At 36.6% G+C, this 23,806-nt stretch overlaps 1 protein-coding gene across 1 annotated transcript; it reads left to right on the forward strand.

Annotated features, from left to right (window-relative positions):
- The first annotated feature begins 299 nt into the window (after positions 1-299).
- Positions 300-17,357, forward strand: LOC125272146 (von Willebrand factor A domain-containing protein 7-like). The gene is made up of 16 exons (XM_048196770.1): positions 300-436; positions 623-841; positions 1,346-1,639; positions 2,372-2,465; positions 2,548-2,676; positions 2,796-2,982; positions 8,712-8,881; positions 10,331-10,443; positions 10,598-10,714; positions 10,825-11,034; positions 12,945-13,077; positions 13,195-13,347; positions 13,516-13,602; positions 15,459-15,730; positions 15,824-16,117; positions 16,309-17,357. The coding sequence occupies exons 2-16, from the start codon at positions 644-646 to the stop codon at positions 16,774-16,776; spliced, it is 2,919 nt and encodes a 972-aa protein (XP_048052727.1). The 5' UTR covers positions 300-436; positions 623-643; the 3' UTR covers positions 16,777-17,357.
- The last annotated feature ends 6,449 nt before the right edge of the window (positions 17,358-23,806 follow it).

The raw sequence follows: 23,806 nt of genomic DNA on the forward strand, positions 1-23,806 counted from the left end.
TGAGGACTTCTCAGCGGAGATCCCACCCGATAGTAGCCTAAATTTTACTACCGGGCTCGATCTTTTACTGGACACGCGTTTAGGAAATGTCTAGCTCCTCAACAATAAATTTTAAAATTTCTACTACAATAGATTTGCAATATTATTTTGTAACCTGTTTCGTGTTACAGGACATTAAGAGTTGTCAAGGTAACAGAGGTGAGTTAAGATTGGATTTGAAAAAGGCACAGTCAACAATAGTGGTTGATAAGGAAGTAAATGTTCTTTCTTACTTTCTGGGCAGCACACACGGAAAGGATTTTCATTTATACAATCCCTAATTTACATGACAAAGTTATTTATGTGACGCTGACATTCATGGCGTGTCTAAAGGTGTATAAATACACTAACAGAGGTTGTGCATACGTTATAATATTAAGGCAAAATCTGCGAAAAGGTAATAAAAAAAATACTAATTTAACTTTTTTATTTATAATTTTTCTCTGGTTAAGTAATATGTAATATTTTGAGTAAATTTCCAGTATGTGAACTGTTTATTTGTAATAATGTTTACTGAAATGTTTCATCAAGCTTTTCTTCACTGGTGAGAGAAGACTGAATTTCAAACTGAATTTTCCCACAGCACCTATTATTGTGGACAGTAATGGCTTCACTGGCTGTAGTGGCTGTATTTCTTCTCTGGGGGACCTTGTTTCAACCCCCCCAGGTGGGAGCTTTTAAACCTCTTTTTCATGAAGGCTCCGTCACCCATAGAGAAATCACTCAGATGGCCATCCTTCGCAAGACAGCAGAAGTGTGCCATGATATAGCCACTGCCCAGGGACGAGACTTCACACTAGCTGTAAGAAAATAATATAGGGGTGAACCAATCGAATTGTTCTTAGAACAAGGAAGAAAATTCACATTTTAGATTCACACAAATTAGTAATGAGTAAAAAAAAAGGTCTGTGATTAACATTCCTTGAAGAGACTTACAACATAAACTAGATGAACAAAGTTTGTAAACAAACTTTGAAGTTAGCTTGAGAAAGCTGGACCAGAATGTTTGACAAAGTTTTAAAAGCTTGAAGTTTGAAGTAGTTTGAAGTTTAAAGTAGTTTTAAAGTTTTAATCTTTTGAAGGCAATACAGTCTATCAGTCTATCAAAAATCAATACATACATAGATAGATCTCAAATGTGAATTTTAATAAAAAAGTTGCTAAGTGTCAATTTATGCTTACACACAGACCTGATTCGAAACCTGAATAGAAAACTGAAACAGGGAATTTGATTTATAATTAATTTTTTGAGTTATTTTAATAACAACAATAATAATATTCTCCTCTTTCCACACCTCACTTCCAGATAAACAACAAACTTACTGCATCTGCTGTCCAAAAAGCCTGTGCAACATTTCCTGGTTCATCCTCTGCACTCTCTTCACTGGGATTTTATTCAGCTATAACAGAGATTTATCAAAGCAATGCAGACATAGATGCAGTGTTTGCTCTGAGTGCGGCGCATCACATAGATAATGAGGCTTTCGTTGAGGGTCGGGAACTCATCACTCGTGGCATGGCTGCAGTAAAGGCCAGCATTCAGCAGGAGAGCTATATCTTTGCCCGTAACACACTGGGGGCTCTATGTCATACTCTACAGGTATGTTATAAATGGAGATTACAGTATGGGTTTTCTGTAATCTTTTTTTAAATTTCAAACTGGCTCTATGCCAGTATTTATATTTGTTATTTATGCATTTGGCAGACACTTTTATCTAAAGTGACTTAATCTGCATGTTATCAGTTCATGCATTCCCAGGAGTTCAGGAGACCTTGTCATTGCTAGCACTATTTATATGGAGGTGCCATTTCACTCTTCTCTTTCGTATGAATTATTACCTCTTCAACCTACTTTGTTTTAGCTCTGGTAGTTCCCCGTTGTGTTCCTCTAAGTGGTTGCTTTTTAAGTTTGCATAGCTGCTACTTTGGTCTCCCTTATAAAAGAGATCATCTGTCTCAATGGGACTCTCTGGTAAAATAAAAATAAGATATAAAATAAATTATGCATTTTAAATGTCTATTTATCTTTTTTAAACTTATAATGCAAAGCCCCCTTTTATATATTGTCCCCAAGAGTATTTGAACAACTCCATGTGTCCTCGTAAACCAAATGGCTTTTAAAAAATACAAAATTGTGTTTTTTTTTTAAATGCAAAAAATGTGATGGGTATAGGTTTAGGGGTAGGGGTAGTGTAGGGAGATAGAATATACAGTTTGTACAGTATAAAAACCTTTACGTCTATATATGGAGAGTCCCCGTAAACCACATATACAAGTATGTGTGTGTGTGTGTGTGTGTATGAATTATGTGAACACTGTGTTGTTGGTGCAGGATTTCTATAGCCACAGTAACTGGGTGGAACTGGGAAGCACTGCTCCTTTCAGCACTCTGATCAGACCTGACCTTCCTCTCAACAATCTAGCAGGTATGACAAAATAAAATGACCCTCATTCTACAATTTCAAGAGTGTTTAGTTTCACATTCTTATCTTTTATCTGTATGTACAGACCACAGAACACCAACATGCAAAAACTGCATTGGGAAAGACTGTAGTGATAATATTCTCCCAGAAATAAAACTGCATAAGAAACTAACCTCAGGATATTTCAACATTTTCTCCTCTGAAAAACCTGCAGGTAAGGAATGTTTAGTATTGATCTGCCTTTCAATTATAACTTCTCTGTATATCATCAGAGACCACAGGATGTTTGAAATTGGGACCACAAATCTATATGTTGACATAATTTTCTCTCAGGCAAGTGTAGCCATGGCGGCTTTCTTGATAGGACCAGTTATATAGACCCCATCGGAGGCATCAATAAGGATGACATCAGCTCAAATCATGGCTTTCTTCACCAGCGTGCTGCTGACATGGCCATTAACGCCACTATGGAAATGTTGCAAGACATCCGACTAGCCACAGGCAACCAAGACTTTCTTCGGTACATGAACCTTCCTTTTACACCACACATGGGGTTGGGCTCTTATAGGGCTTTTCACGCTGCGCTTAAGCCTGGGTTATCGTAGTTCTAACGGAGCGTTTCAAACTTGTAATTTAGATGCGGGGTTAGCACAGGTTTTTACCCGGGGTAATGAAACTCTGATCTGGAGCAGCAACCGACAACCAATTGCGTGCCTTATATTCACATGCTTTGGGCAGTCACAGAAACACTGCGCGATGAATAAACAGTCGTTTCTTATGCTAGTAAAAATGTCAAACGTGATGGAAAACGCGACAATTGGAGTGAATCGGGTAATAATGAATCGTGAATAGTGAATCGTCATTCTTACCTTTATAGTTCGAAAGGTTTACTAAGGAAAAACTTGATTAACAGTCAGCAATGTGTAATATGAGGACGCGCAATGCTACGTAAATAGATAAAGACTTTAACCCAGGGTTTAGGAAAGTGCAATGTGAAACGGTTTATGAACACCCAGGATTAACTGTCAATCCCGGGTATAGTATGAGCATTGTGAAACGTGAATAAAGATAACCCAGGATTCCATTCAGGTAATATTAGAATAACCCAGGGTTAACTAGCTATTTCAAGTGTGAAAAGCCCTTATGTAATAAAATAAATTATTAAAGGGTTAGTTCAACCAAAAATAAAATTTCTGTCATTAAATAGGCTACTCACATTCGTGTCATAATATCTTCGTTCATCTTCTGAACACAATGTCAGTAAAGATTTTCCCTAATGTAAAGAGGTAAAAAACAATGTACTTTGTTATGGTAAAATTCCGTCATTCCCTGTTTTGAAATTACTTTTCCGTGCATTTTTCAAGCATGGAATCGCTAGAAGAAACATTCATTTGTGTTGTAGGTGGTGGGACAAGTCTGTGGCAAACCAAGTATTTTCCACATAGCCTACCATTCAGAGCAAAAAGAAGATCGAAAGCACTTTTCAGAGGCACAAAACTGATTTTAGCTTTAACTAAGTGCCTATTACCATCATAATCCAATCATAATTTAATTAATAAATCGTTTGACCGGACCTAGGCTAACTGTTATGTAGTCAACATTTGAAGTGGATCAAAAACGTTAATCAAATTTGTCCTTAGAACTAAGTTGTCCTAAGAAGAAGGTTTTAGGACAACTTTGATGAAAGGTTTTGATCCACTTCAAATGTTGACTACTATATTTTATATATTTAGATTTTATGTGTTTGCACACATGGTATCAGGAAGCAACGTACACCCAATGACAGGGAGGTGACGGCGGTGCATAAATCGTTCTGCTAGTTTTACTTTTCTTATCCCGTGCGAATTGGCCATCAATTTATACGTCCTGAGGTAAAATTACATTACTCCACCATGTAAAACGAATCCCGTCCGAATAGGGCTTTTGTGTGGTTCAGAAACATCTCGGATTTCATCCAAAATATCTTAAGCCATTCTCGGACGGGATTAGTTTTACATGGGGGCGGGGTAAAGTAATTATTACCCATCACATTTCACAATTATTACCCGTAATTATATTCCAGTCCTAACAGGGCTATTGTCCGTAATGATTACTGAGATGGCAAATTCGGACGGGACTAAAATCATTGAAGCTCTGGTAATAATTACTTTACTCCACCCCATGTAAAACTAATCCCTCTGAATAGGGCAGGCAGCAATGTATTGCACCTTTCAAGTCCCAGAAAGGTAGTAAAGACATCATTCACGAGTTTACGTACATGAAATAAAAATTAACTAACTCGTATGGTAGGCCTAATTTTTGCGTGGCTTGCTGTCTGGGGGAGGGCTCCGAGCTCGGAATTTGGCCCGAACCCGGAGTAGCCCCTCCTTAACTGGATAGAAACCAGCCAAGAGTGAGGTGATGGGGTGGTAGAGGGATGTTGTGAAACTTGTCGCGGGATAGAGGTGAGAGACGGCTTTATATACCGACTTCCTCTTGTACTGATTGGTTGATTAGCTGAATGTGCGCCTCCCGAATTTTGTTAAACAAAACTTCATTTAAAATAGTATGGCTACACGTGATAGTCCCGTGGTTCAACCTGTTATGAAGCGACGAGAATAAAGTAGATTAAGTAAGTCAGTAAATTAATTAAGTAGATCTCGAACAAAAGATTTGAGTAAAGGCCAATATTAATATTTAGACTTTTCTGTCAGTATAAGTCAAGTATACTTTAAGTAAATTTCCAATTTTAAGTGTATTTCTGAGAAGCACATAAAACGTAGACTGAAATATACTTTGTTATTTTTAGTTTAAAAGAAGTAGGCTATACTGATAATAGCACTTGAATAAACTTCTTTTTCGTAAGGCGAAGTCACTTTGGTCGAAGACGACCAAATGTTCCCTCTAATTTATTTTCTCGCTGAGCAAAACTTTTCTCTGTTGAGCGCACATTTTGGCCACCTGAGCAAAAACATACTTTATATCAGACCTGTACAATCAACGTAGGTTATACAGGTCAATGTAGGTCAACGTAGGTTAACATAGGTTACTTGAGATTTTTCACATTGCTGTATTAACTGTACCAGTCTTTACCAAGAAATTCTATTAAAAAATAATTTCTGTCCTCCTGCATGACAGTTCAATTCTTTATAATAATATAATATGAGCAGTTACAATGATGGTTTGGATTGGAACAACCATAATGTGTTTTTGTACAGTCAATTATTAGCAACAGACAGTGTTAAACCATCAAAATTACATGTTTATTGCTTATGAATTTCCCAGATTTTTTATACCAGGAGGTTTCAAGATTTTTCATGGCAAGGAGCCCTAAACAATCCTTGTGAGATCATTTTTTTTATTAGGCTTACATTATAATATAATAAAATATAACATTTAAGTATTTAAACTGATATACAGTAGGCCTATTATATCAGTTTAAATGCTTCCATTTGTTTAAATATATTATAAAGTGAAAACAAACTGAAGCATTTAAACCAATCTGATAGCTAAATATTTTTAAGAAAAGTGAACGTTAACTCTTTTATAGTTATCTAAACATCCATGAAACCCACAGCACCACACACAAAAATCTATTTAAACTGAGGTACATCACTGATGTATTTTGAGTTTGCACGCTTCACCTGTGGGGCAGTGGGTGTGTGATTGTAAATGTCTCAGAGTTTTGTTAGCATTCTGTGACCATCATCTGTTATTTATCACTTTTCATTAACATGACGTTTTATTTCACATTTCTTTTCGTTTCGCGTTGCCTCTCGTATTAAGGTATTTAGTCCGCAAACATTACAGTATTCTTACCGCGACTGATTTGGCTCAGGGCCAGCCAGCTCACACGCGCTCAATCATTCTCTCTCTGTGAAACCTGTAAACCGCATTCACCGGTTCTAACTCTATAGCGACAGTAAATCTATAGCGGTTGTCCAGAGCACTGCAATTATTTCTTCAGAAGTGTGCGGCCGCGCACGCGCGCAGCTTAGAGGGAACATTGCCAAAGTGACGACGATGTACCATTTCTACATAAAATTCAGCAAGATTTGTTTTAACTCTACTTCTACAAAATGATGAAGAACACACCATGGGCTACATTTATAAAATATTTCATATAAACTGACCTACATTTGATTTTACGATCATTTCTCAAATGTGCATACGTGTGATTCAGAGAAAAGAACGTAATACGCACAACAAAAAAAAAAAAAAAAAAAAAAAAAAAAAATTGTGCGCATACCTCTCTTCCAGATGTGAAATGTATAATTTGCAAATGATCTTGAAATTGTGTGCAGCTGAATGGTTTCAGATCTCCACCTTGTAAACACCGCCAAATTAATATAATTGTAACAGTCAACATCTTTAATTGAGAGTGGTGAGCGGCAAGAAATGCTTAGATTTCCAAATACCTGTAGTAGGCTACTCTTGACTCTCAGCCACAAGGAAAAGTGTATGTCTGCTTAAAGCCTCAATATACTCACAGCGAGTATATTGTGTAGGGGTAAAACTAAGTTTGTAATAAGTGAGCAGCGATATACTGTATCGGACATCTGACGCTATGACACTGCTGAGAGCAACGTTTAGATGAATATGTAAATATGTCCTGCGCTTCAGTAACAAAATAAACACAACAAAATAAGAAAATAGGAAGCATTTTTTTTAGAGAAAGCATATGAATACATCTGATCATAACAACATGGGTATGTTAGCATGAGCTCTGCAAATTAGCAATCCAGTAAAGTCATGTCATGATTATTTATGGGATTTTGTTCAATGGATTGCTTAAAAGCAAACAGCTTTACAGTAACAAACATGAAAAACAGTGTCAGTGCCTCATTTATCAGAAGCACAACTTTATTTTCTTCTATACCTCGACTATCCAGTGTGTTCATGTTTTCAACCACAGATATGTTACCTCAACAAACTCAACAGATGAAATGAGTCAGAGAAGTGTTCCGTGAAAGAAGGCAGAGCCTCAGCGTACACCTTCTATTACGTTATTGTCACGGACCAATGGTAGTTGCAGCTGGAGCGAACTTTTCCTGAGAGTTAGTATGAGGCATTTCTGAATTTGTGGGTGTTTTCAAACTGGTGGGTGTTTATAAATCACGCAATGAAAATGATCCCCTTCACCCGACCCCACCCCTAAACCCTACTCAGGTAACACGGTTGAAAATGCCCCTCTGTTTATGGCCTCGCCCAATGATCTGGTAACTGTCCTGTAGAGACCTAGGGTAGGGTGCTTCTCATTTCTTGGCCAGGTCCCAAATGGCACCCTAAACCCTCACGGTCCTCTAAATCCGCACTTTCGTGACATAATGCCACTTTGATTGCCGGGTAAAGTCCTCTTAATAGCTCGCAGACTTGCGTCAATTTGAGTATTGAGAAGAACCCCTACATACTTGTGAGAGTTTGCTTTTGTAAGTCGTTTCGAACTCCCAAAATGAACTTCGTTTTGGCCCGATTTTGTTCGAAATTATGCATCAGTTTGTTCTTCGATTTTGTTTTAAGTAAGTTGGGCGCTTAGACCCTGACATGGAGCTAAGCACTTTTCCACAACAAAAAACGTTTTATAAATATGAAAGTTGGTGTGGATTTTAGTGAACGCACACTCAGAGATCAAATCTGTGCATATGCATGTTTTATAAATGAGGCCCCTGGTGTGTTTTGGCTTTTATGTTTTCATTCAATTTATGACTGTAAATTGAATTATGTATTCTATTACAATTGTACAGTAAAGTATTTTGTACATGCAACTTTAATATTTTTATTGTAAATTAAATTTTTCAAAAAATAGCCTATAAAATTGATTTAATTAATTTCAACAAATTTACTGTCAATACAGATGCTGCATCCTTTGCATCTGCCATGTTTTCTCACTGATATGCCCCAACTCGGAAAAATCAGGACTTATGCTGCCTTCACGTGCTATCAGAAAATTGATAATTCCTACTTCTGAAGTCGTGATTACGAATTCGAAATTGGAGGACATTCATGTGCAATTTTTACCTAGGAAACTCATGTTTACGATAATTCCAAGAGCACGTGAAGGCAGCATTAAAGAAAGTGCAGAATTTATAATTCAGTTAACAATGAATTAAATAGGCTGCAGCTAAATATTTGGGGACATTTAGGAAAAAAGGAGGGAAAATGCCATTTCAGCTGATGGTAATACACAAATTTCTTTAGTTAGTGTGAGTGTCAGAAATTTATACTGCCTCCAGGTTTAGTCAATTTTATTTCTTTCTTTCTTTCTCTCAGGTTGATGGGTCTCAGTCAGACCTCAGTTCTGGCTTTCGTGATTGACACCACAGGCAGTATGTCTGACGACATTGAAGAAGCCAAGAGAGTGTCCTTCAGTATCATAGACAGCAGGAGAGGAACTCCGGAAGAACCTTCGGGATACATTCTAGTCCCATTTAATGATCCAGGTCATACTGTGTATTTAGACCTATATAATCCAGTTAACAGAAGCAAAATAGGCAGTGCCTTAAAACATTGTTTTGAATGACAAAATAATTAACAGTAAAATATATATATTATTATGAAATATGAGATTTAATATTCTATAGACTACTAATTTTTATAACATTGTCCCACTGTGTTACACCAATGATGACACTTACTGAGTTCCTAAAGTGTGGCGTGGTAATGTTGTGATTGGCTGATCACGCTGTCAGCATGAATGCCTGCTAGTTTTAGTCCTAGGCTAAAATGCAGCTGCTTTGTTAAAAAAATGTACATTAAAGCTGAAATTCAACCTGAATGATGACAACACAGAAAAAAATACTATCACTAGTGATCATCAAATCCTTTTTACAGTTTATTTTACACACTTTGAGTCTTCCACTTTTTTCACAAAACCTTTGCTATCTAGAAACCCAGTCAGTTTGGGTTAAAACTCTTTGAAGTTCAAGTATTAGCATTATAAACACTGAATTAATACCAACATATGAAATTAAATTAAGGACATGCATCAGAAAAATTGGTAATGTTGGACAATAAATATGTGAATATAACAGCTTGATTTTGCAGTGTTGTAATGTCCATTGAAACAAAAGTGTCAAAAAGTGTGAATTATGCTATAACGGACACAGCAATGCATCATTATAAGATCATTATGTTTGTAGCGTGATCCATTAAAATGTACAATATATTTAAATTCAGACATATAGCCTACTATTACTCCATTAGGTCTAAAATATTGTGTGCTGCAAACATTATGATCTTAAATGTATTAATTATTAATTTACTATTAATAAATGGGTAAAGTTGCATAAAATGGCAATACTCAATATAAAGAAGGCTATACTGGTTGAATTGTTGGATTCCACAACTGGTAAAATAAAACATGTATAAGACAATACAACATTTACTGTAGGAGCCATACAATTTACTGGTGAATTAATTAAAAAAAAAAAAAAAAGTTCTATTGCGCTTCTGATTTGGCAGTGAAATTCGCCGATTTTGGGAGCGTAAGATGTGAAGGATTCTGTGGTCCAGTTAGTATTTTCAGCCCATAATGGCAGCCGCGCTACCGGAGCGCCATCTAGTGGCTGTTACCCAAAAATTATCAAAGTGTCGCCTCTTGGGTTCTAAGCATAGACTGGTTCTAAGCGCTTTGATACTAGTGCATCAACACACTGCCACCAAGTGGCAAGATGTTGTATGTGGATTTTTTTTTTCTTCTCCAAACCAAGATGGCAATTCAATGAGGTGTTTACAGAGGATCTGAATGATATCTAAACAACAGTTAGTGGAAGTAAATTATATAAAGATATACAAAATATTTCTGTTATTATTAAATTTATATTCAATTTAAATGATGTAAAACATTATTGTTGCTGTATAGCGTTCTGTGATGTGTTTTTGTCATACAGATTTTGGACCTCTGACAAGGACTAAGGATGCAAACATTTTCAAAGCAGGAATCAATTCCCTTACAGCATCTGGAGGAGGAGACGAACCAGAAATGTGCCTGTCAGGACTGCTGGTGTGTGTGTTCCCCACATTTATGTCTTTTGGAAAATTTTGTAAACCTTTATTTAAACTAGGTAAACACTCCTGTTCAAAGATACTGTACATAAGATTATAAATGATAATAATTTTGAGCTCCTCTTATATTTTTTATCCTCATGGTTCTCCAGTTGGCACTAGCAGGTGCTCCTCCATCTTCAGACATTTTTGTTTTCACTGATGCTTCAGCAAAGGACTCTGAATTGAGAAGCACCATTCAGGCCATGATAGAAATCACTAAGACAACAGTGAGTGCCTGCAGATTACTTATTGCTGCTAACTTACTGTGTTGTTGAATTGTAACTGACATTTTTTCTGCATTTCTGTCTGCTCTCTGCACTTTTTCCCTGGCATCCAGGTCACTTTCATGTTGACTAACACCCTCTCATTCCGTAGAAGACGGGATGTCTCACAATCTCAACAGTTTAATTCAAGATCAATTACTCAGTCAGACATACAGCTGTACAGAGACCTGGCTCATATTTCTGGTGGACAGGCCATAGAGGTCACAAGGGCTACACTGTCTCAGGCCACTGCAGTCATTACGGATGCATCTACCTCAGCCCTGGTATGTTCTGACAATGACTTAAAGAGATATATCAAAAAGTAAAATCTTCATGGAACATAAAGGACAGATGAGTTTGTATTTTAGTTTGAACTAACTCTTTAAACTCACTATAACTATTTAAAGGTGCCCTAGAATCAGTTTTAATAAGATGTAATATAAGTCTAAGGTGTCCCCTGAACGTGTCTGTGAAGTTTCAGCTCAAAATACCCCATAGATTGTTTTTTATTAATTTTTTTAACTGCCTATTTTGAGCCATAATTATATATGCACCGATTCAGTGCACGGCCCCTTTAAATCTCGCGCTCCCCCGCCCCCGAGCTCTCGACTGCCTTAACCAGCATAAACAAAGTTCACACAGCTAATATAACCCTCAAAATGGTTCTTTACAAAGTGTTCGTCATTCATGCTGCATGCATGCATCGATTCCTGTGAGTATAGTATTTATTTGGATGTTTACATTTGATTCTGAATGAGTTTGAGGCTATGCTCCGTGGCTAACAGGCTAAAGCTAACATTACACACTGTTGGAGAGATTTATAAAGAATGAAGTTGTGTTTATGAATTATACAGTCTGCAAGTGTTTAATAATGAAAATAGCGACGGCTCTAGTCTTCGTGAATACAGTAAGAAACGATGGTAGCTTTAACCACATTTAACAGTACATTAGCAACATGCTAACTAAACATTTAGAAAGACAATAGGTGCGTCCCAATTTGCGTACTTATGCACTATTCTATGACGTTTTTAAGTATAAATAGTGTGAGTAGTGCGTTCACACAGAAAATTCCAAAAAGAAAAAGTACACTTTAAATACCCAGATGATGCACTGAATTAACGGAAAAAAATGAGAAAGTGTGGAATGTTGGACACTTCATGCACTCAACTGTCGCAGCTTTAATTACGTAGTGGAGGGGGAGGGAGGATCGGACTCCATTGTTAAATGACAAAATAACCTTATATAATTCACGCACTACATGGATGAGTGCATAGTGCACAAGTACATAGTGTATAAGTGTGTAGTGTATAGTGCGTCATTTGGGACGCAACTAATTTAAAAATATCACTAAAAATATCATGATATCATGGATCATGTCAGTTATTATTGCTCCATCTGCCATTTTTCGCTATTGTTCTTGCTTGCTTACCTAAAATTGATCTGTTAGCTGTGGTGTCAAGACATCTATAAATATGATTAAGAGGCAGAAGTACAGACTGTCACATTTTATTATTGACTGTTTCAACACAAAATGTTTTACCAACTAAGAAGTACAGCACTTCCCTCTGGCAAATGTTAGCATAAGTATTTGGACGGTTTAACTTTAAGTAAATGTGTAAAAGCTAATATTTATTTGTAAATCCCTTGCAAGCAATCACAGGATCGAGTCTGTGACCCATAGACATCACCAGACTCTTGGTTTCACACTTTGAAATGCTTTTCCAGGCCTTTAATACAGCCATTTTCAACGGTTGCTTGTTTTCTGCCTTTAGTCTCCTCTTCAGCTGGTGAAATGCATGTTAAATAGGATTTAAATCTGGAGACTTGGCCAATCTAAGACCCAAAATTTCATGATAATCTCCTTGATTAAATTGGCAGTACTAGTGTTTTGGGTCATTGTCCTGTTGCCATATGAAGCACTTATAATATATATATTCTTTTTTAAAAAAAAAGCTGCAGTCTGTAACTTTTGGCGCTCTAGCGGTTAATAAACAGAACAGCATGCGTCTTGCGGAAGAACATTGTAGCTGGTTTGGAAAATGGATTCATGTTGTACATTCTCATCTAATTTTTGTACATTTTGAACACACAAAAAGTTACGGGCAGAAGCATTAAATGTATATTTCAATTTGGTGATTGGAATTTTGCTTTGAAACACTGCAACATATTGAAAACATCTCTGTGTTTCTTGAAGGTGACTGTTCTTTATGTAGTGAGAAGTCTAGCCACAAAAGAAAGCTTTTCTTTTGTGTTGGATCCATCTCTGTCCAATGAGACTGTGTATGTCACCGGAGACTCTCCAGTCTTTACCCTCTACAGTCCTACAGGTGAGCAAAAACACCTTGAACATTGTGTGTTGATACGAGGGATTTATTTTCTGCAATACAAAAATCTAGATGCCAAAATCATTGTTAAAAATAAGCTATGAATCCCCTGTCTTTCAGGTGCGTCTCAGTCAGGTTCAGTGGCAGATGGTCCTCTGGGTAGCATCCTGACTGTAGGGAATTTAAGGAGAGTAAAACTAAACTCTGACAACCAGACAGGGGAATGGAAGATCAGCATTAACTCTACAAGCTTCTACAGCCTTAAAATCACTGGTAAAGATTTTTATTCTGCCAGATATGTAAACTATTGAGATTTAAATTTTTAATCAAATATATAATTATTATAACATTTATTTTTAGTCAAATCTTGAATTTTGAAGTTTTTATTGCAAGATTGCAATAATGTTTCATTTCACTATATTTTAATTGTGACTACTACAGGTCAGAGTTCTGTGAACTTTCTCTTTAACTTTGTGGAGCAGATAGAGGGAGGTGACCTCGCACCGAAAGCCAATCGTCCATTCATTGGTATGATACCATCTTTTTTATCATTTGATATTTTCTCTTGATTATTTCTAGATAGTTGATCATTTATGTCAAGTAGTGCTCGCTGCAGAGCATAATGACCTCCAGCTCCACCTCTCTGGAGCTCAGGGGTGGAGCTTAACCTGTTTAATGGGTGGAGAGATAGGGTTATGGGTAGGGTTAGGGTGTGGTTGGGGGGATGCAGCTCCACCCATCATGCCCACAGTAGGAGCTCCAGAGAGGGGGAGCTGGAGGTTATGGCTCTGCAGTGAGTAGCCTCTCATATATTTTGACACTACTGTTCAAAAGTTTTGAGTCAGCAAGATTTTTAGAATGTTTTTTAAAAGAAGTCTCTTATGTTCACAAAGGCTGCATTTATTTAATAAAAAATACAGTAGAAACAGTAATATTGTGAAATATTATTACAATTTATAATAACTGTTTTCTATTTTAATATCATTTAAAATGTAATTTATTCCTGTGATTGCAAAGCTGAATTTTCAGCATCATTACTCCAGTCTTCAGTGTCACATGAACCTTCTGTGTATGTGTATATATCAGTGGCGTGCGGTCCATATAAGCTGCGAATGCTCTGCAATGTCTGCATACCCAAGCCATTCGTGGACTCGGCAATTAATATTAACATTATAAATTACTATTAAATCTGTTGTTTGAGGTGAACCATAAAGCCTACATGATCGGCAGTGCATATGTAACTGTCCGTAATTTATTTATTTGCCAAACTACGGTAATTTTCTTTAAATCTGACAGTTACGGAGACTTCCGGGTAAGCTGATCTACAGCAGCTTTTGCGCCTTCGCGCTTTTGTTATGGAGCGTCATCATTGTCCCACGTTCTCATTGGTTTGCTGGCCTATGGCGAATTTCATAAGCAGGATAAGCTGTGAGCTGATAGCTTTGTGTGACGAATCACGCTTCTCTGTCTGGCAATCCGATGTACGAGTCTTGGTTTGGCCAGGAGAACGGTACTTGCCTGACTGCATTGTGCCAAGTGTAAAGTTTGGTGGAGGGGGGGATTATGGTGTGGGGTTGTTTTCCAGGGGTTGGGCTTGGACCCTTAGTTCCAGTGAAAGGAACTCTTAATGCTTCAGCATACCAAGACATTTTAGACAATTTCATGCTCCCAACTTTTTGGGAACAGTTTGGGGATGGCCCCTTCCTGTTCCAACATGACTTCACAAAAGTGCACAAAGCAATGTCCATAAAGACATGGATGTGCGAGTTTGGTGTGGAGGAACTTGACTGGCCTGCACAGAGTCCTGACCTCAACCCGATAGAACGCCTTTGGGATGAATTAGAGCAGAGACTGCAAGCCAGGCCTTCTCGTCCAACATCAGTGCTTGACCTCACAAATGCGCTTCTAGAAGAATGGTCAAAAATTCCCATAAACACACTCCTAAACCTTGTGGAAAGCCTTCCCAGAAGAGTTGAAGCTATTATAGCTGCAAAGGGTGGGCCAACTCCATATTAAACCCTACTGATTAAGAATGGGATGTCATTAAAGTTCATGTGCATGCAAAGGCAGGAGTCCCAAAACGTTTGGCAATATAGTTTGTTTATATATATATATATATATATATATATAGACATCTTTTGGAAACTTTTTTATTTCATTTCAATTTTTCAGGATTTTTGATGAATAGAGTTAATTATAAATGTTTACTGACACTTTTGATTAATTTATGCTGTCCTTGCTGAATAAAAGTGTTAATAAATTAATAATAATAAAAAATTAAAAAAAAAATTACTAACCCTAAACTTTTGAACTGGAGTGTATAAACATGAAGAACTGCTTTTACATCAATATGGGAAAAAAATGTTTCTCTAATTGCTGATCAGGTCGAAATGCTACTTTGTTTGTCTCCGTGACCGGAGGAGATTCAGTCACAGTGACTGACGTGCTTCTAGTTGAAGCTTCAGGATCTGGTGTTGTTAATGGATCCATCAAAGCAGTGGGTGCGACAGACTTCCTGGTCAACGTAGACAGAATTCCAGAGGGGGCATTTGTGGTCCAACTCAAAGGGCTGTTGAATGACTCGATTCGATCTTTGCCTAGTCAGTTCCAGAGACAGTCACCCACGCAGCAACAAGGCTCTATGGTTACCATCACGGTGAGCTTAAAGGGATAGTACAACAAAAAATCATTGACACATTGACAATACATTGACAATATTTCTAACCATATTAACCATTTCCCTTCTCAGGCTCAACCAAATAGCAATATAGAGCCTGGAATCCCTTTTGATCTCAACTTTACATTGGTCAGTAATGCTACAGAGAGCAAATATACTATCCGAGCCCGGACTGACCGTGGCTTCAGCGTGTCTTTCCCCAGCTCTCTGAACATGGGGACAGAGGGCAGCGCTCAGGGAACTGTAACCCTGACTGCACCTTCTGACACAAAGTCAGGGACGGATGTCACACTCACTATTGAAGCAGAAGATCAAGGGTCCGGAGACTCGAATTACGTGGCACTGCGGTTCAGTGTCATGACTAAGGTAGCTGTTATGAAACCGCAAGGGTAGACATTATTAATAATTACCTTCAGTTTAACTTTTGTTACATTTTATTTGTACTGTAACTGATCTCCACTGAAGAGAATAGCTCATTGTTTTGGATGCAAACTTTATTAGCATTAGATTTTTCATTGACTCTGATTAACCTCAATTATTATTTTCTGTTTTGGCAGGTCACTGATTTCTCTAGCCCTGTCTGTCAGGTAGTGAGCATCAAAGCTGACTGTCCTGTGCAATGCAGCACAGCATCATGGGAACTCTCTGCCAACTTGACGGACGGTAATGGTACAGGCATATCCAGTGTGTCTTTCAACCATGGGAACGGCTCTCTCAGCTTAAGCTTTGTGATAAGTGAGGATGGCACAAATGTGACTGTGGCATCCTACAATGCTTCCTGTTGTTCTCAGGAAGTAGAGCTGGTAGTTGTGGACAGGGTGGGAAATGTGGGCACATGTTTCACTTCTATAAAGAGTCCCTCTGTAGATACAACCACAGTTAAGCCCTCTACACCCTCTGCAATCACTAATAAGCCTTCGACAATCACTACAGTCATAACAACACCCAACAGAGGCTGCTTTGTGTCTTTCTCAATGTTTGTTTTGCTCTGCAACTTAATTGTTTTTTTTTATGTGAATAGGTGAAACTTTAGTTGAGTAGAAACTTCAGTTATATTATGAGATAAGAATAACATGTCTATGATGTAGATTTACATGAATCAATGTCTAAATCATTAGGGTTAGGGTTAAAACATGGTTGTATTATAAATTATTATTATTATTATTTTTTTTTTTAAAAAGTACAATAATCATTGAAAATTATTATAGAAAACAAAGAGTTGCCTCAGTTTTTAAAAAATATTTTACCCCTTCTTATACGATATAGTAAAGTATGAAGTTGCAGAAATCGGTTACACTTTATCTTAAAGTGACGTAGTTGCACTGTACTAAGTAATATTAATTCACTACATGTTCTTACTGTAGAGTTACAGTTAGGGTTTGGTTTAGGGTTAGTTACATGTAATTATGCATAATTTACAGTTCGACTATAGTAGGGTACATGTAGAAAGTGTAACTATGTCACGTAGTTACCAATTAATCTATATATAAATTAGGGAGAGCCCAAATGTAAGCTGTACTTATTAGTTTGAAGCAGTGTTTGACTGAGTTCAGTTACATCCTGTCTGATACTCCTAAATAAATGCTCCAAAGAGAATGAAAATGTTTATGATGTGTGGATTCCACTTATTTTCTCAAGAAATGTTTTGAGACAGTTACAACATTGTGATCCCAAAGGATCCTCAAACAAAGCTCACATTAATCTTCATATCCTGTCTAATATGTTGATCATTTAAATTTTTGTCTTTGTTTGGATTATGTACTGTAGTATCCAGGATCGACAGTTTACCCCACACCTCATTTTCATTATTTCATCTTGTATGGTTTCAGGCTTTGGTTTCAAGGTGCTCTGTTTGCATTTTGGAGCTTTAGTAAAAGACCTTGCTGCCATCTAGTGGTCATTACAGGAAAATTAGTATATAAGGGACAATATTATATTAACAGATTTAGGATTATATAGTTCAAACAGCCTAAAACAGTTGAGCATCTTTTAGAATATTTAATTACAGTTATATTTTGAGACAACGTCTTGAGAATATTAGTTCCAGGCTCTCTGAATGTATTAACTCTGTTGCCCCTTTAAAAACAAAAATTGTCTGGGACCATTAAAGTCCCATGGAGAAATAGTACATCCATCATAAAATTAAGAAGAGACTCTGAAGAGCAGAAAGGCAATGGAAGCACACAGAGCTACAGTTCACCATAATACCAATAAGGCTCATCTGAAAATGTTAAATAATGCAGTAATGAAGTGTGCCAAAATAGCTTGTTTTTCAAGTTTAATTGACAACAACAAAGACAACCTATTCTCCACAATTGATAGGCTTAACCCCTCAGCTCAAACATCATCACAACTTCTCACAATTGCAAAGTGCAATGAGTTTGCAGAATTTTTAGACAAAAGACAAAACATTGCTAGCACATGTCCTACTTGTTAGGTCTTCAACTCCACAGCTAGTCCTTTGCAATGTAATCTGTCCTCCTTTTCGGCTGTCCGTACACTTACACAGGTCATCAATATGAATTCATCTAGCTGCTCTCCTGATCCATTACCCACTAACTTTCTCAAAACAGTTATGAACCACTTATTATCAGACATCCTGAATATTATTATATATATATATATATATATATATATATATATATATAGTTAATCAGTCCCTAAGGCAAACTACCTAAGGAGTTTTTCCACAAATTGTTAAAACTGCAATTGTTAGGCCACTGCTGAAGAAAAGACTCAGTAACTACAGACTAATCTCTAATTTTCCATTGCTTGGTAAAATGATTGAAAAAGTAGTATCCATAAAGCTCAATAACTATCTCGATGCCAATACACTTAAAGGATTAGTCCACTTTTAAATAAAATGTAAAAGTGCGGAAAGCGGAAGCACGTGCAAGGCGATAATAATATGTGTTTATAAAGCATATACAGTTGTATTTTTTTCGAAAATGACCGATCGTTTCACTAGATAAGACCCTTATTCCTCGTCTGGTATCGTTTAAAGCCCTTTGAAGCTGCACTGAAACTGTAATTTTGACCTTCAACCATTTGGAGACCATTGAAGTCCACTATAAGGAGAATAAGCCTGGAATGTTTAATTTAATTTCCACCGTACTGGACTGCATAGAGAGCATAAAATTGTGGATGTTACAGAATTTCTACAGCTAAACAAAGATAAGACAGAGGTACTTGTTATCGGTAATGACGCACGGAGAACATATTGCTCCGCATCTTGACTTTATAACTAAAAGCCAGTAATCAGGTCAAGAACTTAGGAATGATGTTTGACAGTGAACTCAGTTTTAACAAAACATATTACTAAAACAGAATATTATTGCCTCAGAAACATCTCTAAAGTACGTAAATATTCTGTCCCCTTTTGACAATGAGAAACTTGTTCATGCATTTGCCACCTCTAGACCTGACTACTGCAGTAGAGTTTTTGCTGCAAAGAGCTCCTTTTAACACTTACAAAGCAGCTGAACAAATGCTAACTCGCTCTAAACTGAGAAATCACATTACTCCAACACACAGATCCCTTCACTGGCTGACTGTATCATTCAAAATTGAATTCAAGATCCTCTTATTAATTTTTAAATGTCTTCATGGTACTGCCCCAATATACCTTTCTAATTTGTTGAATAAATATAGTCTACTACAGCAAGATGGCTCCAAACATCCAACAGTAACTTGTTGATTGTACAAAAACACAGCTAAAAATTGGCATTTTGGTCCCAAACTATTGTTTCTCTTCTGTAAAACACTTTGAAAACACTGTTTTTAAAAGGTGCTATATAAATAAAGCTTACTTACAATATCCATCTATTCCTCCCCACACAAATTTCATATGATTTCAGGAAACTTGAATATAGTTCACAAATAATATGCAATTTTTTTTTTTTTTTTTTTAAATAGGCCTACATTTTTTGGACACTGAAAACCCGGTAACTGTTTGCTTTTTATCTCAGATATTCTGAGAAATGGTTTGAGCATTTTGTTTAGAATCATGCAGTAGGATACATTTAGGGGGAAAAAAACACTTACACAGGCACCTTTGCTTGTGATTTGTTCTAGTCTTCCAGATGGTTGCTGGCTGTTTTATTAGATCAGATTAAAGGACGATTTTATTTAACTAATGGACGAAGTGCTGAGGGACTAGATGACCCCATTTAGAATGAAACCCCATGGGGACAGGACAGTCTGTGTGTTTATGTCCCATCTCTACTCCTCTGCAGCCAACAACCCAAACAAACCTCCATCCTCCACTCCCATTCTTTCTCCCTCACATTTCTCACTGCGAGGCTGTCTCAACCCTGAAGATGAGTAATGGCAGTGTCATAGTGACACCTCTCCATTCATCATAATCATAAGATAGCACGCGAAAGCAGCACAGCGCAAAAGAGAAAGATACAAAGAGAAGGAGAGTGATTCATTGCAGTAAGATATTAAACAGCACTCTTTAGCATATGTGGCTTTAATTAGGATAGTGAGACACCCACCCCCTGTCTCTCCATGTAATTTACATCTTTAGCTACCAATTCTCCTGGATTTTATTCAAACAAGCAACAAGGTATATTTTATGTCTACCATTTAGTTTATCTTTATTTACTTTCAGTCTTTAATCGGGGTAGGCGCCAGTTTAAATTTTTTGCGAATTGAAACGAGACAAGGATAAATGCGTTCAATGGGTTGCTTCAAGACCATATATTGTGTGTATATCTTACAGCATGTTTTACTTAGTTTTGTCAGACAATTTTAATGTTGCCAATAAATAAATAATACAGTGCAACACCTGTTTTTCTGCACTGTAAACCCTAATGCTCAAAATAATTGTTTTTGAGTAGGGCAAACTCAAACAAATTAGTTCAGTCAAATTAACTTAAAATGTTTCAAAAGAAAAAGACAGATCTAAATACTTTAAGTATATGAATTGTTTCATTGTTTTGAGTGTTATGAACTTGTTTCTTTTAATTTGGACAAACTTAAATTTACCTGAAACTGGATCCTATGTATGTGTAAAAAATTAAAATCTGCCAACTTACTTACATTTGGAATTTCTTAACTTAAAAAATTTGAGTTAAAGGTGCCCTAGAATTGAAAATTGAATTTACCTCAGCATAGTTAAATAATTAGAGTTCAGTACATGGAAATGGCATACAGTGAGTCTCAAACTCCATTGTTTCCTCCTTTTTATGTAAATATGATTTGTGCAAAAGACCACAGAAAAACAGGTGAATCTCAACATAACACCAACTGTGACGCAACAGTCGGGATCATTAATATGTACGCCCCAATATTTGCATATGCCAGCCCATGTTCAAGGCATTAGACAAGCCAGTATTAACGTCTGGAACAGCACACAGACTTTATGCAGGTAAGCAAGTAAGGACAATAGAGAAAAATGGCAGATGGAGCAATAATAACTGACATGATCCATGATATCATGATATTTTTAGTGATATTTGTAAATTGTCTTTTTAAATGTTTTGTTAGCATGTTGCTAATGTACTGTTAAATGTGGTTAAAGTTACCATCGTTTCTTACTGTATTCATGGAGACTGGAGCACTTGCAGTCTGTATAATTCATAAACAACTTCATTCTTTATAAATCTCTCCAACAGTGTAGCATTATCCCGTTAGCCACGGAGCATAGCCTCAAACTCATTCAGAATCAAATGTGAACATCCAAATAAATACTATACTTATTATATCTGATATGCTGCATGACAAACACTTTGTAAAGATCCATTTTGAGGGTTATATTAGCTGTGTGAACTTTGTTTATGCAATGTATTATAGAGTTGCGAGCTTGGGGGCGGGGAACGCAAGCATTTAAAGGGGAAGTGCGCTGAATCGGTGCATATTTAATTATGACACAAAATAGGCAGTTAAAAAATTTAATAATAAAAAATCTATGGGGTATTTTAAGCTGAAACTTCACAGACACATTCAGGGGACACCTTAGACTTATATTACATCTTGTGAAAAACTTATTCAGGTTTACAGTGTGTCTTTTCTTTACATTTTTCCATATTTTCTTTTCCTGCAGTTTCTTTGTTCTTAGTTTAAACATATAAACAGGTAAAACATTTAAACACATTTTTTTTGTTTGTATCAAAAAAAGTTGCAGAGACTTATTTTAATGAGAACATTTTTAATGATCAATCTCTTTAATGTATTTTTTTCTGAAAAACAAATTCTTTGTAACTCTCTGGCATTACCATTTACATAATTCTGTACATGAAAAAGAAAAAAAGCACTGCTTTAGATACAGAGTAAAATTTGAAAACTAGAAAAAACCTTCAAAATAAAAATTAGAGGAGGTTTACATTACAAATTAGTAGTAAGACATTGTCTGAAGTGCAATGGTATAGCTCAGATGAGTTTAAAAGTGGAAAAAAAAGATGAAATAAAAATACTTCTCTATCTTAAACAAACAGCAATATCTTTACAGTTAGTAGAGACGTATCCTCTGATGTATTTAAAATTGTAAAAACATATTTACATATAACTGTATCTGATATATATCTTTTTCCATCACATATATGTCAGCACCAGTACGAAATAAAAAGGAGAAAAAGATAAGCTCGATGACTTCAGAAATAGAAATCAAAAACATGTTAATCTTGGTCCCAGATTGTTGATATTTGGTGAGACGGCAGGAGAACGTGGGCTTTACCCTCTCCGACTGCGATCCTCTTGACACAGCAACAATATAACACTGCCAAACACTGAAGATGTGAATGCGTTCAATCTCCCATTAAGACAGAAATTTCTCAAAAAAGGGCAGGTCAGTCACAATTCAAGTCAGTTACATTCCTCAAAAAGCTGAAACAATCAGACTAAAGCTCGATCACAGAAAGAGACACCGTGAGTAACGCACAACAAGGAGAAAAGACTCTGATATTCTTTGTGTGGCATTTCATGGTAAACAACAGACAATTAAACAAGTCTGGCTGAGCAGTAAAGAAATGGTTACCATTTTGAGACTTCATTTGAAATTAGTTGACAGACCAGGTTAAACTAGTATAAGTAACACAACAAAGCACTCTTTATGTGAACTAAATTTTTCAAATAATAAATACAAGTTGGTGGAAATGGATTGTAAATAAATTTAAATTCCCAATACAGAGCAGATGCTTACATGTACAAATTTAGTCCAATTTTGAAATGGTCACAGTTGAAAGAGAAAGATGTCTGTACTACAAATGGCTTGTCGGAGTCTTGATGTGCTTGTCTTTCCTCTGTCAGGCATTGTGTAACGTTAACAGAGTGTGCAAGAGCTTGAAGTGGTGCAATGATTGAAATTACACTTTACAGCAACTAATAAGTATTTGACTTGTAAAATAAAAGGAGAAAAGTGGTATGACCCATCAGCGGAAATACAGTATGTACGGTGTATTGAATTTTTGTTTTCTTTATTAAAATATCTTTAACCAGTGTTCACAAGCAATTATGTTCAGTCAACGAAAAGAAACAAAAACTAGAATGTTGTGAAGCATTTAAATATCGGTTTTAAATTATAGTCTCAAAACATTGAATTTGCCTCAATTACTCTCACAAATGCCTAGGGTGTTGCATTAAAATCCCATAAATATTACTTTATACTTGGTGAACTGTTTCTTGTAATCCAGATGAGTTCATGTATCCTTCCTTTCTAGCTGCCATTGTGACTAAAGAAAACCTCTTTCTCACAGTTTTAGGGAGGGGAGGGAGAAGTTTGTAGCTGCCAAATCTCTTCAAGCAATATTAACAAACACCTAGTTGACAAACACACACATGGCTTCACTCTTCTACTGACACCGGTCGCCTAGCGACAGCAGAGCATCCATCTTGCATACACTGAGAGCACACAGAGTCTGATGTGTTTTGTTGAGATGCCCGTAGTGCAAATAAACGTGCGCGCGCACACAAGCACAAAGCAGAGCAAATCGACACACATCAAGAGCAGCGAGAGAGAGAGAGAGAAAGAAGATATGTAAGAGAAGAAAGAGGAGGAGGTGTGTTGAACTGTTTGGTTTGGGAAAAGGGATCCATTGCTGACAAAGGCCCACC

This window comes from Megalobrama amblycephala, linkage group LG7 (assembly GCF_018812025.1).
Source record: "Megalobrama amblycephala isolate DHTTF-2021 linkage group LG7, ASM1881202v1, whole genome shotgun sequence".
Taxonomy (NCBI): domain Eukaryota; kingdom Metazoa; phylum Chordata; class Actinopteri; order Cypriniformes; family Xenocyprididae; genus Megalobrama; species Megalobrama amblycephala.

What these genes read in the sequence shown, in the direction of transcription:
- LOC125272146 (XM_048196770.1), top strand. Translation starts at nt 644, where the DNA reads ATGGCTTCACTGGCTGTAGTGGCTGTATTTCTTCTCTGGGGGACCTTG. An exon ending in GGCAACCAAGACTTTCTTCG is followed by an intron (nt 2,983 to 8,711) that starts GTACATGAACCT and finishes TCTTTCTCTCAG; the next exon opens with GTTGATGGGTCTCAGTCAGA. An exon ending in TAGAAATCACTAAGACAACA is followed by an intron (nt 10,715 to 10,824) that starts GTGAGTGCCTGC and finishes CCTGGCATCCAG; the next exon opens with GTCACTTTCATGTTGACTAA.